This window comes from Aspergillus multicolor (assembly GCF_047715735.1).
Source record: "Aspergillus multicolor strain CBS 133.54 unplaced genomic scaffold BDW74scaffold_14, whole genome shotgun sequence".
In the NCBI taxonomy this organism is placed as follows: domain Eukaryota; kingdom Fungi; phylum Ascomycota; class Eurotiomycetes; order Eurotiales; family Aspergillaceae; genus Aspergillus; species Aspergillus multicolor.
Window position 1 is genome coordinate 667,443 of NW_027395965.1, and position 25,958 is coordinate 693,400.

Genomic DNA, 25,958 nt, shown 5'->3' on the forward strand with positions numbered 1-25,958 from the left:
CCACGCGGCTGCAATGACGGTTTCCACCATGGCTCTGATAAGCTGATAGGGAACCTCGGCGTAATTCCCCTTGGTCAACGCGCAGTGAAGGACAGCGAACAATGCAGCTGTCCGTTTTGAGGCCTTGTCTACCCCAAGTGTCAACATTAATGAGGTGCAGAAAGACGATGAATGACATTGATGAAGGGACGCGTCAGGCTCTGAATCATGCTAGGGTGATTTTCCGGGTGGCGAACGGATAGAATCCGCGCATTCGACAGAAGGCCCAGAGTGGATGAGGTGGCGGTCGCGATCGTCCAACTCCAACCCGAGGACACTATACGGAGTACTGCTGCTGCAAATAAGATCCAGCAGCATCAATTGATCGTCTTTTTGTCCCTTGAAAATGACGTCCCTCCACCACTGGGCGCCACACATGGTACCGCATGTCTCCTGATCCAGGTACCAGGATTTCGGTTGATTTCATCTTGCCTCAGTCGATATCACTCTGCAGTCTGGATGCTGATCTTGCTCCTCAAATTTCCAGGCCAAAGACGCCCAGAAAAGCAGTCGTGCGCGTGCCTTACCCCTCGGTCAGCCTGGCCTGCCCGGAGTAAATCTATCCTGCCGCGAGACAAAGTTGTCTCACCGTCAGAAAGCAGCTTATTCCCGGATCCTGACTCGAAAGGATTCTCCCGCCTCACCGCGCCGGCCGGCAAGCGAGACAACCGGCGACCTTCCGTGAGAAAATCCGTCTGATGTGGAATGACTATAGGCCACTCGACCATCGACCGTGCCTTGGCGCATACCCCGCAAGCAGTAATGTCCTCCAAGTTAACTATCCATCACTTGGGATGATTAATCCCACGACATGATGGGCTGGACCATCTTCCCCGGGATGCGGATGAAGTGGATCTGACACGGGCTGTACCGTCACTTGGACCAAGTGCTCTGCTGACTTTGGAGCTGACCATGGGGAAAAACCAATCGACAGGAGGGTCTCGCCACGGTCATCTTCATCTCGACATCAAATGCCGCACCGTAACAGTCACAGCCGTATTCCTCGCATGATCAATTTCGATGTAGATTCCTCCCCACACTATTTGTTGAATCAAAACGCCTTGCAGGTTGGATGCCACGTCCAGGAGCATTTTTGGACAAGGGTCATTTTTCGCGGCTGCGGCGGATATGGGGAAAAAAGCTCGGTAGCCGGAAATAAATCGAATACGGCACATCCCTGCCCCGGATCTCGGAGCAGGCCGCAGGGGTCTGCAGCAGACTGCAATGAGTAATCGACAGGGAAGACGCACTGAGGGAACCGGGATGTGAGCTCTGCGACTGAGCTCCGAACGCCCAAGGTCGGTTCGGGTGATGGTCCTCTTCGCGACGGTTAGGGCGGAGACCGAGATTATCTTACGATGCCGTGAATGATTTCCGGACCAGTATGCTGAGAGAAAATTGGAGTATCAAAGGCCGTGGAGATAGAATAGCGTATGCGTGAGCACTTTCCTTGTATAAAACACAGCGGAGTCTGCTGTTCGCAGTTCATCCGAGGAGATTATTGAGAAAGCGGATCGATGAAGGGCCTCCATATGTGTCTGGACGACATCGTTGTTCTCAAGCGATCTTATATGGGTTCAAGGCTTCAACCCCCCATAGGAGCCTGATAAGGGGACGAAAGGTTTTTCGCCTCAGACCTCAAGTCGTTTGTTCACAGCCCAATGGGAGTCATCCGGGTTTTGTACTGCTGCTGGTCAGAAATGCAACGCTAATCAATCGCAGTCGCAGAGAAAGAAAGAAAGATACACCGTAATCAGCGACCGCGAATGCTGCACCTATCTACGCCGAATATCGGCTTCGGAGACGTGATCATTATCGAGATAACCAGGCCAACTCGACACCTTCATTTGCCAGCGGCCGTCGTCGAGATAAGACGCAGCAGAATCCACGTCAGACTAGCCCCCTTGACCCTTGCCGTGGCCTGAAGGCAACCACCAGGACCTGATTACTTGCATGATAGCACCGCACGGTTATCTGTGCTCAATCTCATATCTCAACCTCGCGAATCGCTACGTATCCGTACCGAGATTAGGGTTGGTTTGGGTTGGAGTCGCTCTCCCCACAGTTACCCCAGATGGTGCTCAGGGCCGTTGGTTTAGCTACGTTCAACCGCTGCAGGACTGCATGCACTATCGCGCCGGTGATTTGTTGCATGGAGACCTATGTTCTTCAGCTTCGTACCTTCCTTTTTGGTCCTCTTATCGTTGCCTCTTCCACCGCGGAGAAACTCGACTCTTTGTCCCCCATCAGCCACAATACCCTTGTTCACGATAAGCAGGGGCGGGATCCAGCGATCAGACACGTCTCATTTCTCTCCTCCAATTGGTAGAGATTGAAGTGAGAGGGGCTATCGCTGTATTCTTTTAAAAAACATGTTTCCCATTGGCTCCGCTGCACCAATTGCGCCATCTGAGGCACGTCGTGCTCAAGCTTTGAATACCTTCAGGACCACCGATATCGGGAACTTACCTTGAGGAACTGCAACAATTCCAGTTGGAATCCTCGAGTACCTTGCAGGGCCCGTTCTCGCGTGACCTCTGTACTCCGTACACGCGACCATCCTAGGACTAATGCGTTATATTGAACAGGACTCTGAGCCAGAGCATGCCTTGAATTCACGTGAAAAGTTTCCGGACTTACTGCGCGTATGTCTTAGAGCTCTACAGATCCAGTCTCTGGGACATTCCTCTACGCCCATATTCGTAGCCTCTTATTTCCGTCTATCAATAACACCTCCTAGGTGACCACCAGAGTCGAATGATTCTCACGCCAGGTCGTCTCATCCAAGCCGAGACTGATTCTCTCTGTTTGGGGTTGCGGCTCGCCCATCATGCAATACTGCTATGCTGAATGCGATCCCTGCTTGAGTGATTGCAGTATATCCTCTGCTTTACAGATATAGTAGACCTACCTATCTCGGTGACCTCTCTAGAGTCTAAGAACATAAGAAAATAGCAAGGCAGGTGGGTTGCTGTATGTATCCCAGGCTACAAGCTTAGATGGACAGCCCAGATATCCAGACACTGAGCTTCTTCTATAAATGTTCATGGATATACTGAGCAGCCACACTACTTTTGGGGACCTTAGGGACAGTTCTAACCACAAATATAATTCGACTGGGTCGTACATACGAATACGAAGCCTAACCTAGAGTCCGAGTTGTACTCCTACGTATTCGGATAAAGCCGGGGAGCCTTGAAATAGAGAGTACTATGAACCATGGTGAGGCATGTGAATGAGTTACCCTACTTCCAGGACTTGGAGGTATATTCCTTAACAAGCCAGCGAACTTAGCACCTGTAGTGCATACAACGGGCTCCTTATATGCTTTCTCAGCATCGCTATTGATGCTAGTATTATGCCTAGGTACTTCATCTCAAGATGATAAGGAGTAAATGCGCGAATACGTGATTTTCCCTTCCACCAGAGCGGTGCCGTGCCTGAACATGGTATCAATGGCTAAAAATTTTCCCGTCCACTGCTGGCTTGCCATGTTCACCCATGAACCGTTTTGTTCTCTCCAGACCGCATCTGTATACATTCGGCCCGGGGGCACATTGCGATAATAGATGTCCAAGGACACGAATAGCACTCTTGTAAGCACAGGCCATTGAACAAGGTAGTCGAGAACAAGCTTGAGCAGAGCAGAACAGAACGGATCCTGACGAACTGTCAAGCGGAGGCAGAGTGAAAAGCGGAGCCGTAGAAAAGGTGTCTTCTACTAACCGCAGTCGGTGCGTGTCGTCTCTGTCTCGTCTCACCTGGCTCAAGCGACCACCTGCAATGCCTCCAGAACATGCGAGTTTTGCATGAAACTTAGCAAACGAGCCCAAGTCATTCGAAATGCATTTTCAAGACACGGCGATGATTTCTCTGCATTGTCTCCCCGACGTCTTCGGCGTTCAGATTGTAGCTGGTATTTGCAAAACGCTGGCGTTGAACCGTTGCGTAGTGAAAGGGGCGTAGTCGAGGGATGCTACGCTTCGTGCGAACACCCACCCATATTCGTCATTTGGTCGGCCGGTATCTGAAATGGAGGTCTGTCCATACACCCTTTACACTGGCCACGTTGTGCAGGTTCGCGAATCTCAGGGTCAACACGGTGACTGTTCTGGATGGGGAAGGGGGGCTGAGTTGATGGTTGCTGAAGTGAAGTCTGTAGCGAAGCTCTAGGTTATTGTTAGTTTATAGTAACAATTCCCGAGGGTAAACTGGACCAGACTCACTGGGCATGACATAGCATGAGGAAGGAGAGGTTGTTGATGAGGATGAATCTAACTCACGGTCCTTGGCCCGGATGGGCACCTGTCTGGGCCTAGAAGATGAAGAGGGCTTCGAGACTAATGCGGCCCCAGCCTTTAAACATCTTATTGCAGTCGACGCCGCTAACGGCACAGATCTCATGGAGTACGGCGTTGAATCGAAAGTCGCGGTGGGATGGAGTTTGTGGCGGTGGACGAGGGCCCCCGTCAGAAGATCGAAGACCTGCGCTATGTGCATATGGCTGTTAAGTCTCCAGATTTGAAGTGGCCCAGGGCCAGGTGGAACTCGGTCCTAAGCCACTTGTTAAGTTGGTGCTCTTCAGGAGACGCTTTTCGCCCATGAGGCCGAGTCAGCCTCTTTCTCAGTCAGAGGCTCTGTCTCGGACTGAGGTATTATGACGAAGGTTCGCGCAAGCGCCGCAGGAGATGACGATATAATGATACCGGCGAGTTGCATTCTGTGCTTGACTGCTCGCTGGGAAATTGGAGGTCTGAAATATAATGGGAGAATCACGGAGGAGATGATGGTTAAGACGGGAGGTGAGGTAAGAAGGAGCGAGAGCGCCAGCCACCTCTGTATCAAAATGCGGAACGCGCCAAGTGGCTTCCAGACAACGCCCTGAAACAACACTACACTAACCAGGCCCGGTGAGCCACGTATGAATCTTCGGCATATACGGGTAGCTGGAATCAGACTGTTGCGGTCCTTATCTACCAAAGCCTCCAGATTGTCTTCGTACAAATCACTAAAGTCTTCGAAGTGACTTTGTTGTCAGGCTGCAAGGACCGGACCTGAGAACCATATCTAAGGTACTCGAGATGCTGGTGCTGATTCTTATGGGGGGCTTGCTGGCATCGTAGTAAGAAAGAACTACCCTATGCACACTTGATCTGGCCATAATGAAGGACCTGACTTCTCCAGTCAAAAGCGAGGAACTGAAGCCCACCTGGCCAGTCTGGAGGAGGGTACTCCCCGAGATACAATGGAAAGCGAGTAGATAAGAGCTCTATATATCCGGTCCGGGGATGCTAATTGATTTACCTATTATACGAACTTCATGATAGCAACTTGCTGTATATGCCTGTTGACAGCCAGTATGCTCATCCAATTACATTGCTGTTCTGCAAATAACAATCTCTCTACACTGACTGTCTCTTGCATCTAAAAAACCCGCCGTCCAGGGAGTGTTATCCCTAAGTCCCAGAACCAACACAGATAGCACCTAGTAGCGAATAGGGCTACTAATCCCTTCGAGGCCAAAATTTCAGGTAATGTAGGTCATTGAGTCCTCGAAAGGAAATATAGTGACCATGCTTCCCTGGCCTTGACGTGTTATAGCATCTAACAGCCTCGGTCATCCGAGGGTAGAACGCTCAGGCGCCCCCGTCGTCTTATTCCAGAGGCACCTGTCCTGTCCCTTAACTACGCTGTCGAATCTTAGTGGGTATCTTGGCTATCAAAACAGGGTAGGCAATTCCTTGTAGGCCTGTGCTCGGGCCCTCCTCTACTCTAACGGTCTAGTACTTGATAGTAGTAGTCCCCGCTAAGCATACTCTAGATGATCCGATAGCAGTCGGAAATGCCGCAGCTCGAAGATAAGGCGTCGATTTGCGAGAGCATAGCTTTGCTGAACGAGAAATTCTTAAGAATACCGCCATGGTAGACTTTATTCCGGATTTGATGAAGTTCTATGAAAGTGGAGCGTAGAGAGAAGGGAGATATTTCTCGAAAATAGTACATACTTATATCCTTAGTGATTCGCTTTGGCTTGAATCTATAGGTAAAACTGGGAAGTAGATTGTACATTAATGCTCGTGGAATCAAAGCAGGCTCAATTGATAAGATAGGTGGTCCGTCCTTAGAATGATTGATAGTTGAAAGTCCGTACAGATAGAGTGCATAGCAGGCAATGGAACCATAGCCAAAAAGGAAAGAAAGAAAGCGATCAATAGAAGAGCTCTAGTTGTATTGCGCTGCGATGCATCTCAAAGCAAGACGGATAGAAACATGACCCAACAACCTTTATAAACAGTAAAAAAATACCACCCAAACCCTCCATTGCGCCCGCTAATGCTTAGCTTCCAGTATATAAACATAAATCAATCCACCAAACGGAGATTTATGGAAGAAAACCCCAAGAAAAGATATGCAAGATATGCAAACCCTATATATCCAGTCGAAAATGGGTATATTATGAAAATTGACCGAAGGAAATCGAAACCGAAACCGTTGCTCCTTGCCGGATCGCCTTTTCCTCTTCCCTTCCTTGTCTATGGAATAATGTGCTCGAGTTGTAGTTCGTTTGTTATTGATGACCGTGGCCGTGGCCGTGCGATGAACCGGGAGGCCCCATCGGCGGACTCCCGTACGCGGCTTGCTGTACGTCGGCGTAGATTGGAAACGGGGCCATATTCACGTTCGGCAACCCGCTGACGTCCTGCCATGCAGCGTATCCCATTGCTCCTGGCTGCGCGGCGTACGTGACCGGGACCGGTGTGCCTTGCATATCAGCTGGCGGACTCTGTGGGTGTATAGGATAGCCTTGCCCGGGACTCGTGACCCTGCGCTTGAGATCGGGGGGCATAGGCTGTGCGAAGCCACCGGGACTAGGGTATTGCGCGGGCATATTCTGTTGCGCGGGGAACGTCATGGATCGGGTCGGGGTCGGTGCCATTTGCCAGACCGAGCCGTCCGGCTGTACGGCATACGGCGATGATGGACTGAGTGGTTGTGGTTGTGAGGGAACGGTTGGTGCGCCGGGGAGTTGGGCGTTCGGTGGCATCGCCGCGATGGGGGTTGCGGGTTGGCTCCAGACGTGAGGATGGTGAGGCATGTTGATGTTGACCATGGGCTTCCCTGCTGCAGCCATATTTGCCAGCATCTGCTGGTCTGGGGGGATAGTTGTGAACTCGTCCCAGGGGACGGTGGAGGGGTCTATAGGGGTCGGCGCTGCTGCATCTACACCTGCACCATATCTCGTCAGTTGCGACTTTGACTCAAACTGATGCTGATACCCACCTGGCGCAAATGGTGCAATTGGACTCTGGTAGTGTGCGGCATTGAAGGTCGCGACCTCTGGCCCGGCGCTCAAGGGCATGTGTTGGTAATGGTAGTAAGCGTCCGTTTGCTCGCCCATTGTTGGGGGCGAAGACGAAGCCGTCGACGCGTCATTCGAGATCGTCTCAATTCGAGAATTGGGGCGAGACTTCTTCTCGATGGGTGGCTGTTGATCAACGGGGAAGAACTGGCACTCTTTGCGCAGGCGAATGCAGTTTTCGCATCGGCCTTGGGGGTCATCTGCGGCGACGAGACACCGAATCTTGCGCCGGCGGCAGTGGACTGAGGAGGGACATAAGTAAAAAAAAGTTGGATGGGGCGACCAAGAGGCAACTAACCGCATGCGACAGAGGTACGATGATATCCCAGCTTGTTGCGCTTCTTGTCGGCTGAGGGATCCATAGCGGCGGTTTGTGTAAGAGTGATCGAGGTCATGCACTCGACAGCCGTAGTCATGCTTCTTGAGATAGAACGAACAGGATCAACTCTAAATCAGGCGCATCAAAGCCGATCACCGAGGGGCAATAGGGGGAAGCTGATTTTGAGATGGGACGGTTACGAAAGTCGGCCATACAAAGACAGGTCTAGTGGCGAGGGGGTAAGAATCGTAGTAGACGCGAAACTCGGCTAAAGGAAGTCGCGCATAAGAAGCCAGAGGCAAAATACACGATGGTTGGAGTGATAATAATTGGAATCGTACTCGTGTGCCTGTCGTCTTGGGCACTCGTTTCAGCAGCAGTACTCCACACGTCCGATGAAGCAGGAGGTGCCGGCTGAATGGATTGACTCCCAAATCGAGGGGCAGGCGATGTGTTTCAACAGAATTAAGTCGAGACCCGGCACCAAGCAACTGAAATGACTGCGGTCTATAAGATTTCTCGCGATTAATTGTCGTGGTTGAGATCGTATCGTGTCGTCGTGAGGCAGATTTCAGTCGGACGTTTGGTGGAAAGTCACCCACAATAATGCTGGGTAAATTATTAGAGTAAGGAGCGGTAGAAGGCGATTAAAAGTATGAAGGAGCGAAACAATGGAAGCAGCAATCAATCGGAGAAAGCAAGATAAATTAGGTCTATAAGAAGGAAGGAGCGTGGGAGAGAAGAAGGATAAGAAGAAGAAGCGCGAGTCGAGTCGAAGCGAGTTGAACGAACAGAGTCTCGGGATTTCTTCCCTTCTGCTGCTAGAATGAGTCTATATATTTAAGATTAAGATTGGGTTGACTTTCTTTTGTTTTTCGTTTTGAGGAACTGGTAGGAAAGGGGTTTGGTGGGATCAGGTCGAAAGACACCTTGGCCCAAAATGTTAAAATAAATCCAGAATAATAATAATATTTATGGGAAAAAAATAAGGCTGTGGAATGACATCAAAGAACTACAGAGTGGGTAGGGTAGTGTGGTAGGAGCGCTGCTGAGCATTATCCGGTGGGCATCAGATATCAGCAACGGTAGTCTTATGCTGCGTCTTGTGGGATTACCTTACTGGACTTCTTACTTTACGAGATTGTTGAAGTTTTCGAGTTGAATGCTGACAGTGAGCCTGCCCAGTATAAGATGAAACATCCAGGCAGGGTAATTTTCCCCTTGGTTACGAGGTACGAGCAGGAACAAAGAGAGCTTAATCCTAGGTCCGTGGAACAATGAGTCTCATTCTCGATCGTGCCTTCCTAGTCGTCGATGGGACTGTACCTGATGGGCATGAATGATCTGTCTCTTCCTGCAAGTAAAATAGACGTCCAACTCAGACTATGCGATTCAGGCAGACTCAGAGCATCCCAAAGGACTGGAAGGAACTCATACGTGGATAATTGGGATCCTCCCAACTCAACTAAAGACATCCATGGATCCAGATCTGTGACAACACCCTTCTTTCGGACTAGCGGGGGTGGGGGGTCCCTGAGTCTGATGGGGGAGGGCTGAATGGCTGAATGGCATCATCGTCCAGCAGCGATATCCCACCGATAGGAACCCCCGTCTTGATCGAGGACGAACTCCGTGTGCGTGGAATTAGTGGTTACATCTCGCTGAGTCTCTCAGCAGCCGTGACCTGTCAGGCTCAAGTCAGGAGGCTTGAAGAGGCTTCCGTTGCTTTTCTCTATGCTTGGGGAGTAGAGGATGAGGCGCTGATTGGCTGTCAGCAGTGGGTGGAATAAAGGTGACGGGTCCAATCAGAGGATGCGACAGCAGCAGCAGCAGCCCGATCTGGAGTAGCGCCAACATGAAACAGACCCTCGAGTCTTCGAGAAGGCTGCACTCGTCAGCGTCTCCACTGCCATTCTGATGCAATTTGAGTCGTTGTTATCTAGAAATCGCAGTCACAGAGCACCACAAGTACATGCTCGCAGAACTCGTGATGAGAGTCAAAACCCGTATACATCGTATTTCAAACACCAACTACGACGATAACAAGCTTAAAATGAATCAACAGAAAGTCCAGGAGCTGTCAAGTGGGCCAGCAAGGTTTAATTAAGGATGACACAGCTTCACTGCCTGCAATTTCTGCATCCCGGTGGGCCTTGGCTAGCCCTGCAGTGAGCATGCAGGCCTCTGCAAGGGGAAGTTGCCTGGCAAAGATCTTCCTGACGATCTGTCGCCTCATGCTGTCTCCAACCTCACGATCAGTGGGTTGATGACGAGTCGCTGTTGAGTGCCACTACTGCCTTTGCCATGTCACCACCATACCTAATTATATCTGCAAATAAGATCACTGAAACTCGCAATGTCACTTGAAGCCACCATCTCGGATCTCGGAAATAGCTCCGAGCCCTGAGGCCCTGGAATTGGATGAGATTATTGTTGAGAGACAGCGACATGTCGACGTCGAAGGCACCGCGTGCTTGGCAAGCACTCAGGGTCTTGGGCCGACAGCTAGCTAACTGCCGAGCATAGCCGAGGGCGCTTCCGTGTTCTTCGGGGCATCTGGAAGGTTGACATGGAGTTGTCTTCAGCGCTGGCTTGGCTCATAGTTGGCTCATAGTTGTCTCGGAAAGAGACACCCAAAGGGCAGGTAAAGGGCGCTGGTTGAGGACCCGCCAACGTCCCCCATACTGGAGCCTGCTAACCTCGTCAGGTAAATGCATAACTGCATAACTGGCTGTCGTGAAATCTGCTTACTTCTCCATATTGAAGGTACTTGATGCTATTGGTTGTGCTGCCAGGAATACGGAGAGTGACGTACTAATACGGTACTCAAATACCGCTAGTCGCCGCTTGCTAAGCAGCAGAAACCGCTCCCCCGGAATTCCCTCGAAAGCCGACCTGACAGTCTCCCATCCCAACGGCCACGAGGTCTCTTCTGCTCTGCGGAAAAACTATCCGAAGGTCTCACTATTTGACAATCTTTTCAGTCCTGTCATCTCACTGCTCACACCACCTCAAGGTCCTTGATCAGCTGGTAGTCGTTTGGTTTACTCAATGTGGTAGGTGTTTCCTCCCCGGGGCAATGCTCCGCTCTTCCTAACTTTCTGAGCTGCTGCTGGGTCAGGGCGCTTTGACATTTCAGAACCCAGATCATGACATCTAACGGTCGCCTAGTTCTACCTCGAGGCTCGCAATCAGATAACACGAATCCCCAAAGCAGAAAATAATCTCCGTCGCTGGCAGCAAAGCGGAGATCCTTCGCCTCGCAGCCGTTGCCTGTTCAGGGTCTGTCCGATGTATCATCGTCCTTCACAATAAACTGGAGGGTCAAGCTAGCGATAGCCCACGGAGATTTCTCGTCCTCAGACCCCACGGTCTCGCCGGTGTTTCAGTGTCTCATTTCTACCACCATGTGGTACTCCACTCACTACTAGTCCAGGTACCTCGACGGTTCGACCCGATCTTACGCGTCCTGCCGGGCCCTAGAATTAGCTCAATTGCCATGCTCTCTCAATCAATCTGAATCGGAGTCTGGCTTGGTTTGGTTCGTCTCCCCAGGTTGCTGCGGACGCGGACGCGGTTAATTTTAGCCGACGGTCCGTTGCTGAGGGGAGTATAACTACCGATCATGTGCATCCTGTTCGGAAATTCGAGTCTTGATAAGATCCACGGCTCTGCACTTCGGTCGTCGGTCCTTGTCGGGCTAGTCGCGATGCTTACAAGATGTCATGTTCTGGTCCTCCGTCTGGAAGACTCGGCAGTATCCTTTGTGGGGAAGCTGTGGGTTGATATTGGACAACGGCGCTCATGACTCGCAGTTGAGAACAATCGCATTTCAGTCGCACGTGGGACTATCGCGCCTGAGTCCTGACGAATTTCGATAGTCGCATATCGATCATGTCTCGACGCTTTGTCCTCGTCTCCTCTTTACTTCCAACTTCCAAGTTTTTTTGACACGATTGTTGGTCCTCAATCGAATATGTCTATGGATGATTGGATGTCGAAAACTTAGGCTTGTCCCTGACTCGAAAACCGTTGGAATCCGATCACGCCCACTCAGCCTTGTCTTGACTCTCGTGCAGGCCCAGATGAGCTTTTCTGAGTCAACCGAGGCCAACTATGATGCTATAGTATCCGCTCTTGGATGCCTGCGATCTGATCAAACCCGTGGCGCTCGAAGCAATCAACCATAACCCTGGGTCGCATGATCCGACAGAATTTCCGAGTGGATAGAGAGCAGGCCCAACGGCTATCGGATCGCGAAAATCCCGCCAGAAATCAATAGTTCAACGGGGATCAGCTTTTGTGGAGCCCGAGGATCAAGTTGGTGACCGGTGAACATGACTACTGTTGGTCGCCTTGCCAAATTGAGCTCATGCTGTTGCTTAGCCCGCGGCGCAGGACATCATCAACCTTCCCAAGGTTCGGAACTGGTGACAGCATGTGGGAGATGGATTACAAGCTCAGTATGTACGAGGGACAAGGATATCAAAGAACCGCCAGCGTGATTTTGAGAAACGAGTCATGACTGCAGGTTCAGGGCCACCAGTCGCCTTTCCCGTCTATCGCAATTGATACCGTGAGTCCCTGATGATGTTGGGCATCAGACCCAGATCGAGATCGATCTTGGCTATGGCCAACTGATTGATGTGTTGGCGAGAACCAGAAGGAGAAATCACGGCCTCCTAGGCGATCGAGTTCATGGCGGCGGACTTAGACTCTGACGACTTGCAATTCCTGCCCTACTGATGCTGATCTTCCAGGATACGTCGGATGGGTTGGGACGCTCCTAAATGTCACTCGGCTCAAATTAGGTACCTGATTCGACCTGACTTTGGCCTAAACAGCGCCTTACCAATGCAGCCTTGCAATGTCCTTGACATGTGGCAATTACTCAGTCAGCGATACTCCCTCGATCGCGACTTCTCCATTCCACGATCTGAGAGCTTCAGCCGAGCCCGGCCATGACAATCGCACTTTCCCAAAAATTTCCAGTCAACGAGCCCTTCCATCACGATAATCTTGCGTCGCGCCTGGATTGACTGACTAATGTCACCCCGATTAGTCCCGATGAGCAAGGCTTCCCAATTTTCCATGAGCCCGCTACACCACACACAGAGTGATACAGGTGTGGTGGGTTACTGTGATAGAACAGATTCTTGTGTGCACTGCATGCGTTGATTGAGATCCATGTCCTTGACCAGGCATCGGCGTCCATACCGTGATCTTCCCTCGTTGGCACATGAGATGGAATGCCACTTCAGCCGAATGACCCAGGATATCCATCATTTTCGCCGAGCTGTCTGCCATCAGATCCGTCACTGGTGGTCCCGTTTCTACGACCTTTCCTATCTACTTCTGCCTACCCGCAATTTTTGCACCTCACCTGCTTCGATGACATTCAGATTGGCGGCAACAATATAGCTTGTTTCGGACCTTGAGTGTGAGTCGAATGACAACGGGGTATCAGCTGCGACTTGGGCCGAATCTGCCTGTTTGATCTGTCGATCGACGCACCGCACTTCGCCGCGCCGCGCTTTGAATCCTATCGACTCCGCTTTAGTAGCTCTCTGTCACCTCTTTAGGAACTAGACCAACCCAAGATCCACAAAGGCTGGTCCTATAGCCCTGGCTATTGATAGGTCTATGAGCGGACATTGGGTTTAGTACTTCCGGAACAGTGCTGGAGGCAGGGCGTGCAAAGGCGACCACCCTGCGCTTTTCGTCCATGGCTTGCAACATAGGTCGCGCAGTGTTCTCCATGGTATGACGAAGACCGTGCGCATTTGCATTCGCATCCGCACTCACACCTGCACCGTTGTCTACCGTCCTCAGGGAGAGAGTCGAGTCGAAACGAGCCGAAACTTGCACCGGATTGGCATTTCGACCACGGATATGTCTGCAACCCTGCAATATTACAAAAGTTCTATGGGATGGACTAGTCAAGACCCTATCTTGATACTATGACTACCGGTGCGTCGTGGCTTGTGTAGAAGAGGATTTCTTCGCTTCTAGTTGATATCCGTCGCTGGAGTTGCCAATTAGACGGTGGTTCTCAGCTCCAACCCCAATCATCTTATTTCAGAGTCGAAATCCATCTCATAAACCCCCGTACTGTCTATGGATAAGGGAATCTAATGATGACCGGCATAATTAGCCATCTTTTCGCCGGCAAATCAACATTGTCATCTGAATCCGATCGTCTCAAACCAAGATCAAGCCACCACTATACGTTGAGGTATATTTTAATGGGCAACGCGGCTGGAGCATCAGAACCAGACAAAGCTAATAGTGCTCGCATTTACTGGCGCGAAGCTCGAATCTCAGCTTTGCTGTGTGGTTGACGCATATACAGGATACATTGCCCGTTCTCGTTCACCGGCAGCGCCAATAATGCAGACAGTGTTGGACCAGACCAAGGAAGGAATTTACATCAAGGAAATCTTGAGTCGTGCTTGCCGTTAAGGGGAACATTTTCCCGTGCTCGGAATTCATTCCCTGCTCACCCTTGCAGAGCAAACAAGCTCAGATCGACATCGACACTTGGAACCAAGCATCACCCCTTGCTCGCGTACCGTATACTTCACACGCAGCAACTGTCCCCTTACCCGGTGAAGTGGTACCAGGTCAACCGTTAACGGCGCAAGACGGGATCTCAGCCCCTTTTGTGCGACGACACCCTCGAGCGACCTTGGTCTCGATCTGGAATGCAGGTAGATCGCGAGGCCAGCCCAGTTTATGTGCGACCTTGGCCGCCCACGATGCACAAACCCGAGAACTGGAGTCAACGGTCTGTTCGCATACCTATGCACACAAGACGAGCTCCGCCTCTATTGGCCGGGTAGCGAAGCCGGAACATCGCAATATACAAGCAATGCTGCGCACCAAAGTCAGCTTCCCTACTGCGACGGGATGTCATCGACTGGGCTTGCTTAGCTGGTCAGTGAACCGGCCTTCTTCGCGCCCGCATTAACTCAGCTTTGTCCTCGACCCACCTCGCCATCGAATTAAGCTATCCTCAACCGTTTTTCCAGGCTCAAAATTTACGGCACCTCAGGCTCAGCCGGCATTGGCGGCACCGCACCCGTAACCTTGAGTATGAACTTACCGTGCCATGCCTACCTTATGATCGAAAAGGTTATCGGCGATGAACTTACCATGGAGCCTCGAAACTTGGATACCCTGCGAAGTATGCTGGAAAAACGTCATCATTGGAATTCGGATGCCATGATCTCACGCAGAATATTACAGTCCATGGCACTGGACGGATCACAAGAAGATTCCGGACTAGAGTTAGGGTTATCTCACCATGGATCTCTCAGGACCCACTAGGTCCACCGGAAGAGGAGAGTTGGGTTCCTGGCTAGCTCCGTGGTAAGTGATGAGTAAACTACTCCGTATCCGGAAGTAAAGGTAGGTCGGTACATTTAAGCTTTTTGGGTTTGGTCGTGGACAGGCCTGGTAAGTTGGTTTCGCACGTCGTGGGTCGACGTGGTGTGATACTAGTTTAATTGAATGACATATGACTATGATTTCTTTCCAGACATCTACAGGTCTTGGGCATGATGTCTTCTTGCTCCGGCTTTTGTAGACTACTAGTCGATTCGTCGGACGCCATGCCGCACCATATATGGCAGTTGCAACAATAATTCATCCAAGATCATCAAATCGTCATCTTAACATGAGTAGACATTATATGCTCGTAGCAATGCCCTCAACTGGGGCCCAGCACAACCTCTCAGCAAAAGCCTCAGACTTAACTTCTACTACGTTAAGCATGCTTCGCCAAAAAGTCCAACGCGGTCTGATAACCGCGCTCATATTCCTTCTTCACCTCCGCATCCTCAAGCTGACTCCTCGCCGCCATCCACCCATGGATCTGGCTCGGGAACGTCTCAACGTAGTGATCCGCCTTGAGGTTCGCGCCAAACTGGCTCACGTCATCGGGCTTCTCATCTTTACTCGCCAACAGCGCCATGGGGATATTCACGCCCTTCGCATCATTAGGGTCCAGCATCGCAGGATGACACTGCACCGCCGCCTTGAACGTCTTATTTTCAGCGCCTGACGAGAGGACCACGATCTTCCCGCCCCAGCAGTAGCCCAGGATACTCCATTCGAATTTCCCGCCTGAGGGTGCGTAGCTGTTTGCTTCGGAGACGACGCCCGGGATCTTGGAGAGGGTGTTGGGGGGCGCGGCTTTTGTCTCAAAGAACTTGCCCAGTTTGGACTTGTGTTCGTCTGTTTGCGGGGGGAACCAGGAGAGGTCTGCAGGCGAGCCTTCGAAGAAGTCGGGCATGAAGACGCGGTATTTTTGCTTGCTGGAGGTTGAGAGGATGTCGGCACCTTGGAGGGTTTGGGGGTAGAAGCCGAAGATGTCTGTTCATTTCACGATTTGTTAGTTTGAGTGGGTTGGATTGGGTTGGATTGAGAGGAGGGAGGGAAGACGCACCGTAGATAACGAGGATGGCTTTCGTGGCGTCTGAGGGGCCCGTTACGTCTGTTTCTTGTTAATTTACTCCGTACTCTTTTTGAGTTGAGGGGGGTATGAATGGACGGGGACGAACAGGTCTTCAGCCCATTGATAGTCTTGTACTCGCCCTTGGGCTCGTAGCCCTTCGCGACGATGGGCGGAATACTATCGGCGATCGATCGTTAGCTTAGCTTGCAAATTGCGAGCTGGAGCTGATACAAAGAATTGAGGACAGGTAGATTCCAGTTACGTACGAGCAGCAGGCCTTGCTAACGTCGGACATTGCGGAAGAGCAGCGAATTGATTTCAGTTGGGATTGGAATTGGGATTGAGATTGGAACGGGGAGCTCGGGGACGTTGTCTTAGCGATGTGAGGATCGACCTACGGAGCGGGAAGGTTAGAAGTTGGCGAGAGAGCATGAACAGTAACAACAAAGAAGATGAGACGTACGATGAGTTGTTGTGAGATGGGAGATTAGCTGGGGGATGAAGATGAAAGAAGTTGGAGAGGACAGGGAAGGCGAGGTGACGTTTAGAAACCCCGCGCTTGATGTCATCGCCGACTTGGAGTTGTTGGCGTGCTACTACGGCTACGGCTTCGGCAATTCGAGGATGTGAAACTTCTAGTGCCATAGCTAGTATCTAAGGATGAGTATCTACAGGGTACTGCTATTGTGTATATTGAGAAAGTCGCTTATTATTGTTAATACTTGGTCCCTGGCAGGGATCACGGTCCAGAGTCTGCAGCCAGATATATATTTTCGACCTCGGCAGCGGAGACCCCGCCCCCGTACTCCGTACTCCGTCCCCCGTACCACAATCACAAACAAAGCTGACCTGACCCTTATGCGCGCTGACTGCTAACCCTTGGGAGTCTGACAGCCGTACTTTCGCACGCCAACGCCAGCTTACGCTTCCGCCTGGCCTCCGTTTCTTACCCCAAGCCAAAGGCAAATAAACTCCCGCCATGTCGATAAACTACAGCCACCGTGAGGACCATGAGGACGCCACCCCAGCGCAGCCACCGCGCCATGGCCTTGCTTAATCTTAATTCCCTGCGTCCGTGGGTGCGGCACTGCGGTCGTGCGGTCGCGGTCCAGGTCCAGGCTCAGCAGCGCATTCCAGCAGGGAGCGATCGGCTGGGTCTAGACTCGGTCGCTGGGAATGCTCAACTTTGGGCGAGGGCCGGGGTCTCCGACCTAGACTACTCCTGGCGAGCGAGTAACAATTAATAGTGCAAGCGAAGCGAAGCGAGCTGAATACGAACACAGCAACAAAGACTGAGTTGACTGGTCAGGTCGCTAGCAAAGTCTGAGCCTGAGCAGCCCTCCGTCGGAGCCAAACAGGCCATGGCCGTGGCCATGGGCAGGAGGCGACGGACGTTGTCGGTGTCATGGCCGCCATGACCCACCGGCACCGACAGAATGGTCCGGAGCGAGCCTTTCCGCCGGTCAGACGGTCTAGACTTGTGCGAGGAGAAGTTGTATCTTGAGGAAAAGGTGACCAGCGACGGCGATATCCCTTCACTCCAGGCTGGAGTCGAGGCTCGAGTTGGCTCGACCCGACAGGCCCGCATTTCTCCGAGCCCAAACATGCAATCTGACAGGTTGGGAAGCCAAGTTACGCTATTCTCCTTAAGGGTTAGCGTGATGTAGACTCTAGGCTAGACTCAGCTAGATTGATGGACGCTCATTGGCCGGCCGCTCACCTGACCACCCATCGCTTTGTTTCTCTCGCGGCCCTGGAATGCCATTCTTCCTGGGAGCGCTGACCGTGGATACGAGCGTTGTCTGATCGATCTAGACTAGTTGTGGTCAGCTGCCCGCCTGGCAGTGAGAAGCAATAGCGACTGTTGGCCTAGGGAGAGAACAACTCCCGCCAGGAATGGCAGCGTCAAGCTAGGCCCGTGAACGGTGGGACTACCCTGTCAACCACGTTGCCGAGTGATCAACAGATGAGACTCAGACCGAGACTGACGGAGTGACTCTAACTGAGACCTGGAGGAAGATAGACTAGAGTCAGATAGTAGTAATCGCAGTGTCTAAGAATGGGGTCCAGGGCTAATAATAATCATAATAACCAGAGTGAGAGAGAGAGGAGAGGAGTAGCTCTGGCCTCTCGTTTCTTTTTCCTTCTTTTGCGACTCCTTTTTCTCTCATTTCTCTTTCTCATTTTTCACCCCCGCGTTGGCCAGACCGCACCAGACTCGGTCAAACGTCTTTCTCTCTCTCTTCTCTTTCGTCTCTCTCGTATCCAACTGCCTGCCTGCCTGCCATCCTCCTTCTTCTCTTCACCAGTTCTTCAGTCGTGGTCATGTCTTTGTCCCTGCTTTCCTCCTGACTCTTCTTCACCTCTGTGGGTATGCCTAGCTAGTTCCCCCACCTCAGCTCAGCTCTGGCCTTATCTGGCCGATCCTTAACTGTTTGAGAGATCAACCCTGAGATCGCCTCCTGTGTTCAGATCGCTCTCGCTCATCGGTTTTCAAGATCGCTCTCGCGATCCCCTCGCCCTGGATCCTCCTGACCTCTCCGCCCTCTCTGGGAACCGACTCTGGCTGGGCGACCTTGCCTTTCCGCAGACCTCCCTCGCCCTCCCTGTCTCCGTCCTGCCGACCGCTCCTGCCCCGAGAGAAGCTGCTGCAAACCTGGCGACCCTCGCGATCCCCCCGGGTATGGGGACCGGCCTCGAGGTCCAGCAGCCTCTGAGTGCGCGGCGACCCGCCGCTCCCCCGTTGCCCACCTTCGAGCTGCCAGCGCCGACCTTTACCGCGACGCCCGGCAAGTACCCTTCGCAGGCGCATCCGCTGAACCATCCTCATCTCCCTCCTCCAAATCCCACGGTCATCGCGTCACAGCCAGAACCCACCGCGACCGCGACGACAACAATAGCCACAACGACCGCCGTGTCATCGTCTCCCGAATCGACCTCGTACTGGGCAGGCGGTTCATATAGCGGAAGTACCGGTACAGGCCGGCAGTGGACACCGAACTTGGGCTCGTCGTATTCAAGTCGGGATCCTTTCTCTCCTTCCTTCCATCGCAATCCGGCCACCTCCACCCCCGGCGCCGACTCTATCCCTCAGCCCCAGGCCCCGACGTACGACATGAATCAGCTCCCTCCGTTCCAGCAGCCGCTGCCAGGATCCGCAACCGCACCACCCGCTCACATGCCTGCCCACCCGATGCTCAACTCCCACCCCTCCGTCCCATCGAACGATCCGTACATGGCCAAATCCTCCTCTGCACCTGCCTACGGCGCCGTCCTCTCCAGCCCACCGGGCTACCAATACCCCCCTGCCGCACCGACCGGCCCACCACCACTTTCCATGCACCATCCACCCCGAGTCGCGTCGAATCCTCCTCCACCACCACCACCACACCTCAGCTATCCGCACCAACCACGGCAGCCATGGCCGTCATATAGCCTGCCTGCGATGACCGGTCCCGTGATGTCGAATGTCCACTCACCCGGCGGACAGATGTCGCTGATGGGTCCGCCGCAGTCGGGGCTTCTACCGGGCTTCAACAGCGGTATCGTGGCCAGCATGCAGCAGATGTATGGCGGGCATCATCCGCATGTGATGCACGGTGGTGTCGGACCGACCAACGATCGGCCGTTCAAGTGCGACAAGTGCGGGCAGAGCTTCAACCGGAATCACGATCTGAAACGGCATAGTCGCATCCACCTGGCGGTTAAGCCGTATCCGTGCCATAGCTGCGACAAGCAGTTTTCGCGGAAGGATGCGTTGAAGGTAGCCCCCTCTTTTCCCAAGGCGGTCTCGGTGGCTGTTTCCTGAACTTTACTGACATCGACTAGCGCCACCAACTGGTCAAAGGGTGCAAAGACCCTAACGAGCCAGAAAAAACGGTCAAGGTCGAGACGGGCGAGCATTAACTTTAGTCGCTTTTCGACTCGCGTTGACTCGCAACGCACTGCAACGGAACGAAACACAGCTCGAACATCAATCGTGCGCTCGTCAAACAACGCGGCTACCCACTAGTTGAAACTGCACCATGTCGACAACGTTAGAGAATAGGACAGAGGACTGAGGAACGGACAGAGGAAGAAGGCAGGTCGCAGTAGTCGCAGCCGCAGCCCGCCGACTCGGAACGAGTCAGGTACTGGTACAGGTACAGACAGGGACAAGGGGTTTAAACGAATGTTACCGGCTAGGGACAGGACAGACGGACAGGACACGGACACAAGTACACGGAGTTGTCGAGAGGAATATGGCATGGGCATGATTTACTTGGCGTTTTTTACTTTTCTCTTTCTCCCCAAAGACGAACTGACTTTGACACCGACACTTTTTTTGATTGATTCCACACGTGGAACGCCGGGATTTTTTCTTGTACTCTTCAAGTTCGGTTTCTGAGACTTGACTTTCACTTCCACTTTCAACTTGACTGGGCTGCGCTGGACTGGGCTGCGCTGGACTGGGCTGCGCTGGTGTTTGGTGTCGACGACTCTTTTGTCTTATCTTGTCTTGTCTTGTCTCGAGATCCAATGTATGTTGTACGCAAGCGCATGTATGTATCTGTAGCACTGCTGGAACTGGGATATTTGTTTGTCTGCTCGTTCTCTGGTATGGTAGCGTTTCGTTCCTTGCCTGCCCTATGTCTATGTCTGTCCATGTCGTGCTGGGCTCCGGCTATGTCGTGCAGCTGTCACTGCTCCCCAGCCTGTATGACATGCTCTTGTCCGACCCTCGGGACGAGGCAGGGCGAGGTCTCCTGCACTACACTCTCATATTACTTTTCTTTTACTATATACACTTCGGTTATACTATGCAGGACAGAAAGTAGAACAGAATTGCAGATATATACCTCCATTATTCTCTTTCTTCCTCACCTCACTTCAACCCCGTCAAAACTACCACCAATCCTTCTCCATTACGATGCTTCCCCTCTCCTTCCTCCCCTCACCATCTTACTACTGTGTACTGGTCAAGTCACAGCCCGCTACACAGCAAACCTCCCCACAACCATCTCCCCGGGCCCTATAACCGCCGACTTCATCTCACCCAGCCTCGATCAATCCGACCTAGATGCGCCGAAACTCTCCCGTGCCAATACCTCCTCTTTCGGCTGGTGGCACTTCGACGCCATTGCGACCGAGGACACGAACGCAAGCGTGGCAATTACATTCTCGAATTCCGGGAGGACTGGGTTTCCGCTCTCGTTTCCTCCGGCAAACAGCACAAGCTCCTCGTCATCTCCAGTGAACGTGGAAAGTGAGGGAGACGAGAATTACGCCCTCTGGGCGTACCTCGCTCTCTCCTTCCCTGACGGACGCATCTTCCGCCATACCCAGAAAGCGGAATCCGCGCGCCTCCATGGATCCGGTGATTCGAGCGTTGCGATCTGGCATGCGGTCGGCGGCTGGATGGGGAGTGAGGAGGGGTATGAGGTTGAGATTGGGATGGTGCAGCCGCAGAACAATGTTAATGTTTCGGGACGGATTAGTATGGAGCGTGTATGGACCCCTTCTCTTCCTTTCCTCTCCAGCTATGTTCTAAGGTTACTGATGCGTGGGCGGGTGTGGGTGTGTGTAGATTACGAATTCCCACTCGCTATGCTCGAGCAAGACGAACTTCAGCAGCAGCCTTGCTCTTGGATCGACATCTAACGGACTTGGATGGATTGGGATCCTGCCTGATGCTGTTGCGGTCGTTGATATCCTCGTCAACGGGGAGAGATTGGGGTTTGAGGGGTATGAGTTTCACGATAAGGTGCGTCTCCTCTCCTTTCCTTTCCCCAACCCTTCAAAGGGAACTGGAAACGCAGAACGCTCCGGCGGTTCTTGGCATGGAGATGCGAGTACTAATAGGGATGGGTGTAGATCTGGTCCTCAAAGCCCTTCACAACATCCACGAAATCCCTCACGCGCGGACGAGCCCATCTGGGACTGCACTCGCTCCTCTGGCTGTCCTACACCCCCGTCGGCTCGAACGCAGAGCAAGTCGTGAGCTCCTTTTTATCCCGCGACGGCGAGACTGTGAGTTCAGGCTGCGAGGCTGGGTCGGTGAGTATCAACCCCGGCACGGAGGAGACGGAGGGGGGTCTTGTCAGTGGGTTCCAGATTGGATTTCCGGGGGCGAGGGCTAGTGTTGCTAGAGATGTGGAGATTCTAGATGGAGGTGGAAACGGGGGTGCAGGTGGGAATGGACAAGGGCAGGAGAAGGGGAATGGGCATGTAAGATGGGTTGGACGGGCGAGGGGGACGGTTGAGGGGGTTGATGAGGAGGGGGGCCGCGGTTTTTGAGAGGCTTGAGTATTAGGCTTGGTTCGCTGGGCGTCGACTTGGTGGTGCTCTAGATGTATGGTCCTGTCATGCTGTAGATGCCAAACCTGAGTAAGAAAGGGCCATGGTTAGGGCTTGAAGTGAGTGGTACCTAGGTAGAGGCACTGATACCCCGGAGTTGAATTGGAGATTTCTCATATAGCGCAAGCTAGGGTATATAGATGTAATTGAACTTGGGCTTGGCAAAGCTTGAGGCTATTGGAATGTCCATGTTCCACTCAGTACCTTATATATGACTCGAGTACTGGCAGTATGGATGCGAAAACAGAAGCAACACTCCAATCCCAAGCTTCCCTTCCCGTCCTGATCGTCTCCTTCAATGCGTGCACTTTGAAGTACCCCTCCCGGCCATAGACAAGGTTTTGGCTTGGTATACCTTTAATTGCAACTCATGTCAAGCATTGCCCAGGCTCGAGTGCAGGGATTCCAAGGTTAGGGCCGGGTCGGTAGGGGTAGAGGTACTGGCCAACGCAGTGTATTGCATACCTAGGGTACTCTACTGTAGGATGGAGGCCGTTCAAAATCATATTCGAAGAAACAAGCAAAGAAAGGAAAGAAGTGACAAGAAGAAGAAGAAGAAGAAGAAGAAGAAGAAGAAGAAGAAGAAGAAGAAGAAGAAGAAGAAGAAGAAGAAGAATCAAACAAATAACTGGGTATGAGAATAGAAACCCCTGTCCACCACTGCCTACCCCGACTGCCCAATGTCTATGCACCAAGCTACCTCTCCCCAAAACTAACACCAAAAACCACAGCACAAACCTGTCCCATAAAGCACTTAAGAAAGCACCTCCCCGTCCATCTCAGATGAAATCAAACCTCCTCAACACCCTTCTTAGCACTCCCCATCCACTCTCCCAAAACACCCACATAATCCTCAACCCCATAAGGCTGCAACCACCTCTCCGCAAACCCGCCCTTCTTCCTCGCTCCCGACAGTCCCAGATCCCTTAGGAGCATATCAACATACGGAATCGCATCGAAGACGAAATCGGGGTTTCGACGCCCAAGACCGCCGGGGTACCGGTGCACACCGAATTGCGTGTGCAGCGCTGTTTCGTAGAGGGTGTTGAAGTAACCATTCCCGCTCTTTTTTTTCGGAGTAAGAGGTTCGGTTTCGGGGGTTGTGATTGTGGTTGTTACGGTTGCGCTGGGTTTCTTGGTGTCGATGTCTGCTTCGAATGACGGTGAGGGCGAGATGGTCTTGGTCAGGATGGACGCAATCTGCTCAGGGCATTTCTCCGTCGCGATAGAATCCAGCGAGACTCTTTCGGAGAAGAACGCACTGATCCAGAGGGCCTGTGTTTGCGCGAGGAGAGGCGTGTTGATCGTCATTGCGACGCCCATGAATGCGACGCTGCGCTCGCGGCCGAGGTCTGTTGCCGGCACCATGAATCTTGTGAGACGGTAGGGGTGTAGACTCTGAGACTCAGTTTGTGCGTCTGGTGCCAAAGGCTCGTATTTACTAGGGCTGTTATGCATCGGGTGTTCGTTGAGCTTGGGGAAGCGGCGCAGGATCTCGGTGTCTGCGGCTTGGATTAGGGATGTTGGGAGGGGGTCAGTGGCGTTGGGGAAGCCGAGTTGGGATGGCAATGTCGATGGGACGAATGTGATGTTTGGTGTTGGGGACCAGCCGGATGCGACGACGAGGGCGGAGACATTGTCGAGTGTGCCTGAATTCGCGAGATGGACCGTTCCCTCGGAAAGATGCGTGATGTGGTCGACGTGGATGCGGACCCTGCCCTCCGTAACAAGGTCAAAGAAATTCGTCTCATAGTTGAGGATTGAGAGGCCGGACGCGACCCAGAACGGCGAAATCCACGGCTGCAGCTTCTTCAGCTCCGGGTTCGAGTCGAATTTGTTCAGCGCGACGACGTCGTCACCCAGCACTTTCCAGAACGAGTCCGTGATCTTCCGGCCAAGCCACGAGCCATGCAGGAATGCGCGCGCCTTGTTGCCCAGCGCGTCTTCGGCACCTTGCTCGGCCCAGATGCATGGACTGAAGAATGTGAGCAGCCGCGTCGTCACCAGCTTCTCGAGCCACTTCTTCAACGGCGTGACGTACGGCGGCGCCATCCAGCACGGCCCGTGCCCGTTGTCGCGGATGATCCAGTCGACCTGGGCGCCGGATGTTGCGGCGGCATAGACGACGTCCCAGGCGGACTTTGTGCCGCCGAGAACTGCGATCCGGTTGGATGATTGTTGCAGCGTGGACTCGAGGTACTTTGGCATCTCGACTGTGTGGAAGAGCGGACGCGCGAATGTCTCTTGGCCTTCGATGTGCGGGAGGTACGGTTGCGACGTTACGCCGGTCGCGAGGATGAGCTTGCGGCTGCGCACTGTGACTTCTTTCTCTTGTCCTTCGCCTGATGAAGAGTCTATATAGCTGACCGTCCACTTGAGCTCGCTTGTCGCATCCTCGTTGTGCTCGACAGTTTCGACGCGACAGTTCAATCGCACATCCTTGAGCACACCAAAGTGTTCCGCGTAGCTCTCCAGATATTTTTGCAGCACATGTCCCGGAATGTGTTGTCCCTCTTTGACGCCGAACGAATCGTTCATCGGAAAGTCAGAGTACTCGTATGTTCCGCGCATGTTGTTGCTCTTGAGCCCATCCCAGAGCCGGTGCTTAGCCCAGACGCCGCCGACCGAGGAGGCTGCTTCGAGGAGGCATACGTTCGCGGCGGGGTAGATCTGGCGGTAGGTTTTGAGGGCGGCGAGGCCGCTCCAGCCTAAAGCTTCATTAGAATTGGCTTCAGAGAGAAGGGAAAGGCAATGGGAACGTACCAGCGCCAATGATGAGCAGGTCAAGAGTCTCAGACGACGTCTCCATTGCGGCGTTGGATGCGACAGCGGCAGACTAGACGGGAGATCCAGCTGAGTGCAGGTGCAGGAGACGAGTCGGAGAGTTGACGGAGTAAAAGTACCTCTGAGGGCTGCAGGGGACCCCGGACAAGACGGGGGATATATCGTCTGCGGCGGTGGTCGCTGGTGCAATATCCTGGCCGGGATTCCAATCGCTAGCAGTTCCCAGCAGCAAGGAGAGACCGGGCTAGTTGTCTAGTCGCCTGCAGCTCGGGACCAGGCCTCTTCCATCTGCCGCGAACTGAACCCCGTTCCTTTGTTGCAGGACTCCGGAGTTCCAGAGTTGGTGCATTCTTGGAAAAGCAAGTTCGTTCCGGGCGGCACAACGGCCGTCCACTCCCCCACAGCGTCTCCATAGCGGCACCACTTCACCGGTCGTTCACCCAGCAGGGATTAGCTCTCCGGCACGGCGGAAATTAAAGGCGCTGATAGGAAGCTGATAGGGAGCCGAGAGGGAGCTTTGACTGCAGCTGTCGGGGAGACTTTCCTGCAGGGAAGATGCTGTGATGGGATGCATTAAGCCTGCAGTAGACCGAGCTGGGCGATCTCTGCTGGGAGGAGCGATCGGTCTGTGCGCAAACTCTGTGCTTGACTTATTGTCGAAG

At 52.8% G+C, this 25,958-nt stretch overlaps 8 protein-coding genes across 8 annotated transcripts; 4 read left to right on the forward strand and 4 right to left on the reverse strand.

Annotated features, from left to right (window-relative positions):
- Positions 1-6,131: 6,131 nt before the first annotated feature.
- On the reverse strand, positions 6,132-7,815 carry BDW74DRAFT_185585 (putative C6 finger domain protein; the record flags this gene model as incomplete). Its single annotated transcript, XM_073731065.1, has 3 exons — positions 6,132-7,266; positions 7,321-7,641; positions 7,698-7,815. 3 exons carry the CDS (start codon positions 7,813-7,815, stop codon positions 6,608-6,610), a joined length of 1,098 nt encoding a protein of 365 aa, XP_073583458.1. The 3' UTR covers positions 6,132-6,607.
- A 7,272-nt stretch (positions 7,816-15,087) lies between these two features.
- Positions 15,088-16,681, reverse strand: BDW74DRAFT_28583 (dienelactone hydrolase family protein). Its single transcript, XM_073732414.1, has 5 exons — positions 16,640-16,681; positions 16,443-16,570; positions 16,283-16,353; positions 16,168-16,215; positions 15,088-16,094 (listed from the first exon to the last, which is right to left on the reverse strand). The coding sequence occupies exons 2-5, from the start codon at positions 16,469-16,471 to the stop codon at positions 15,487-15,489; spliced, it is 756 nt and encodes a 251-aa protein (XP_073583459.1). The 5' UTR covers positions 16,472-16,570; positions 16,640-16,681; the 3' UTR covers positions 15,088-15,486.
- Positions 16,682-18,050: 1,369 nt separating this feature from the next.
- On the forward strand, positions 18,051-18,733 carry BDW74DRAFT_28664 (uncharacterized protein). The gene has a single exon (XM_073732417.1). It carries the CDS (start codon positions 18,236-18,238, stop codon positions 18,605-18,607), a length of 372 nt encoding a protein of 123 aa, XP_073583460.1. The 5' UTR covers positions 18,051-18,235; the 3' UTR covers positions 18,608-18,733.
- BDW74DRAFT_28629 (putative C2H2 finger domain protein) lies at positions 18,286-20,133 on the forward strand. The gene is made up of 3 exons (XM_073732415.1): positions 18,286-18,547; positions 18,619-19,939; positions 20,005-20,133. The coding sequence occupies exons 2-3, from the start codon at positions 18,860-18,862 to the stop codon at positions 20,080-20,082; spliced, it is 1,158 nt and encodes a 385-aa protein (XP_073583461.1). The 5' UTR covers positions 18,286-18,547; positions 18,619-18,859; the 3' UTR covers positions 20,083-20,133.
- BDW74DRAFT_28648 (uncharacterized protein) lies at positions 20,085-20,564 on the reverse strand. The gene has a single exon (XM_073732416.1). The coding sequence runs from the start codon at positions 20,428-20,430 to the stop codon at positions 20,185-20,187; it is 246 nt and encodes an 81-aa protein (XP_073583462.1). The 5' UTR covers positions 20,431-20,564; the 3' UTR covers positions 20,085-20,184.
- Positions 20,565-21,085: 521 nt separating this feature from the next.
- On the forward strand, positions 21,086-22,452 carry BDW74DRAFT_185587 (uncharacterized protein; the record flags this gene model as incomplete). Its single annotated transcript, XM_073731066.1, has 4 exons — positions 21,086-21,125; positions 21,158-21,663; positions 21,743-21,919; positions 22,030-22,452. 4 exons carry the CDS (start codon positions 21,086-21,088, stop codon positions 22,450-22,452), a joined length of 1,146 nt encoding a protein of 381 aa, XP_073583463.1.
- A 545-nt stretch (positions 22,453-22,997) lies between these two features.
- Positions 22,998-23,261, forward strand: BDW74DRAFT_178820 (uncharacterized protein; the record flags this gene model as incomplete). Its single annotated transcript, XM_073729281.1, has 2 exons — positions 22,998-23,144; positions 23,244-23,261. 2 exons carry the CDS (start codon positions 22,998-23,000, stop codon positions 23,259-23,261), a joined length of 165 nt encoding a protein of 54 aa, XP_073583464.1.
- Positions 23,262-23,301: 40 nt separating this feature from the next.
- Positions 23,302-25,321, reverse strand: BDW74DRAFT_178821 (flavin-binding monooxygenase-like protein; the record flags this gene model as incomplete). Its single annotated transcript, XM_073729282.1, has 2 exons — positions 23,302-25,220; positions 25,276-25,321. 2 exons carry the CDS (start codon positions 25,319-25,321, stop codon positions 23,302-23,304), a joined length of 1,965 nt encoding a protein of 654 aa, XP_073583465.1.
- Positions 25,322-25,958: the final 637 nt, after the last annotated feature.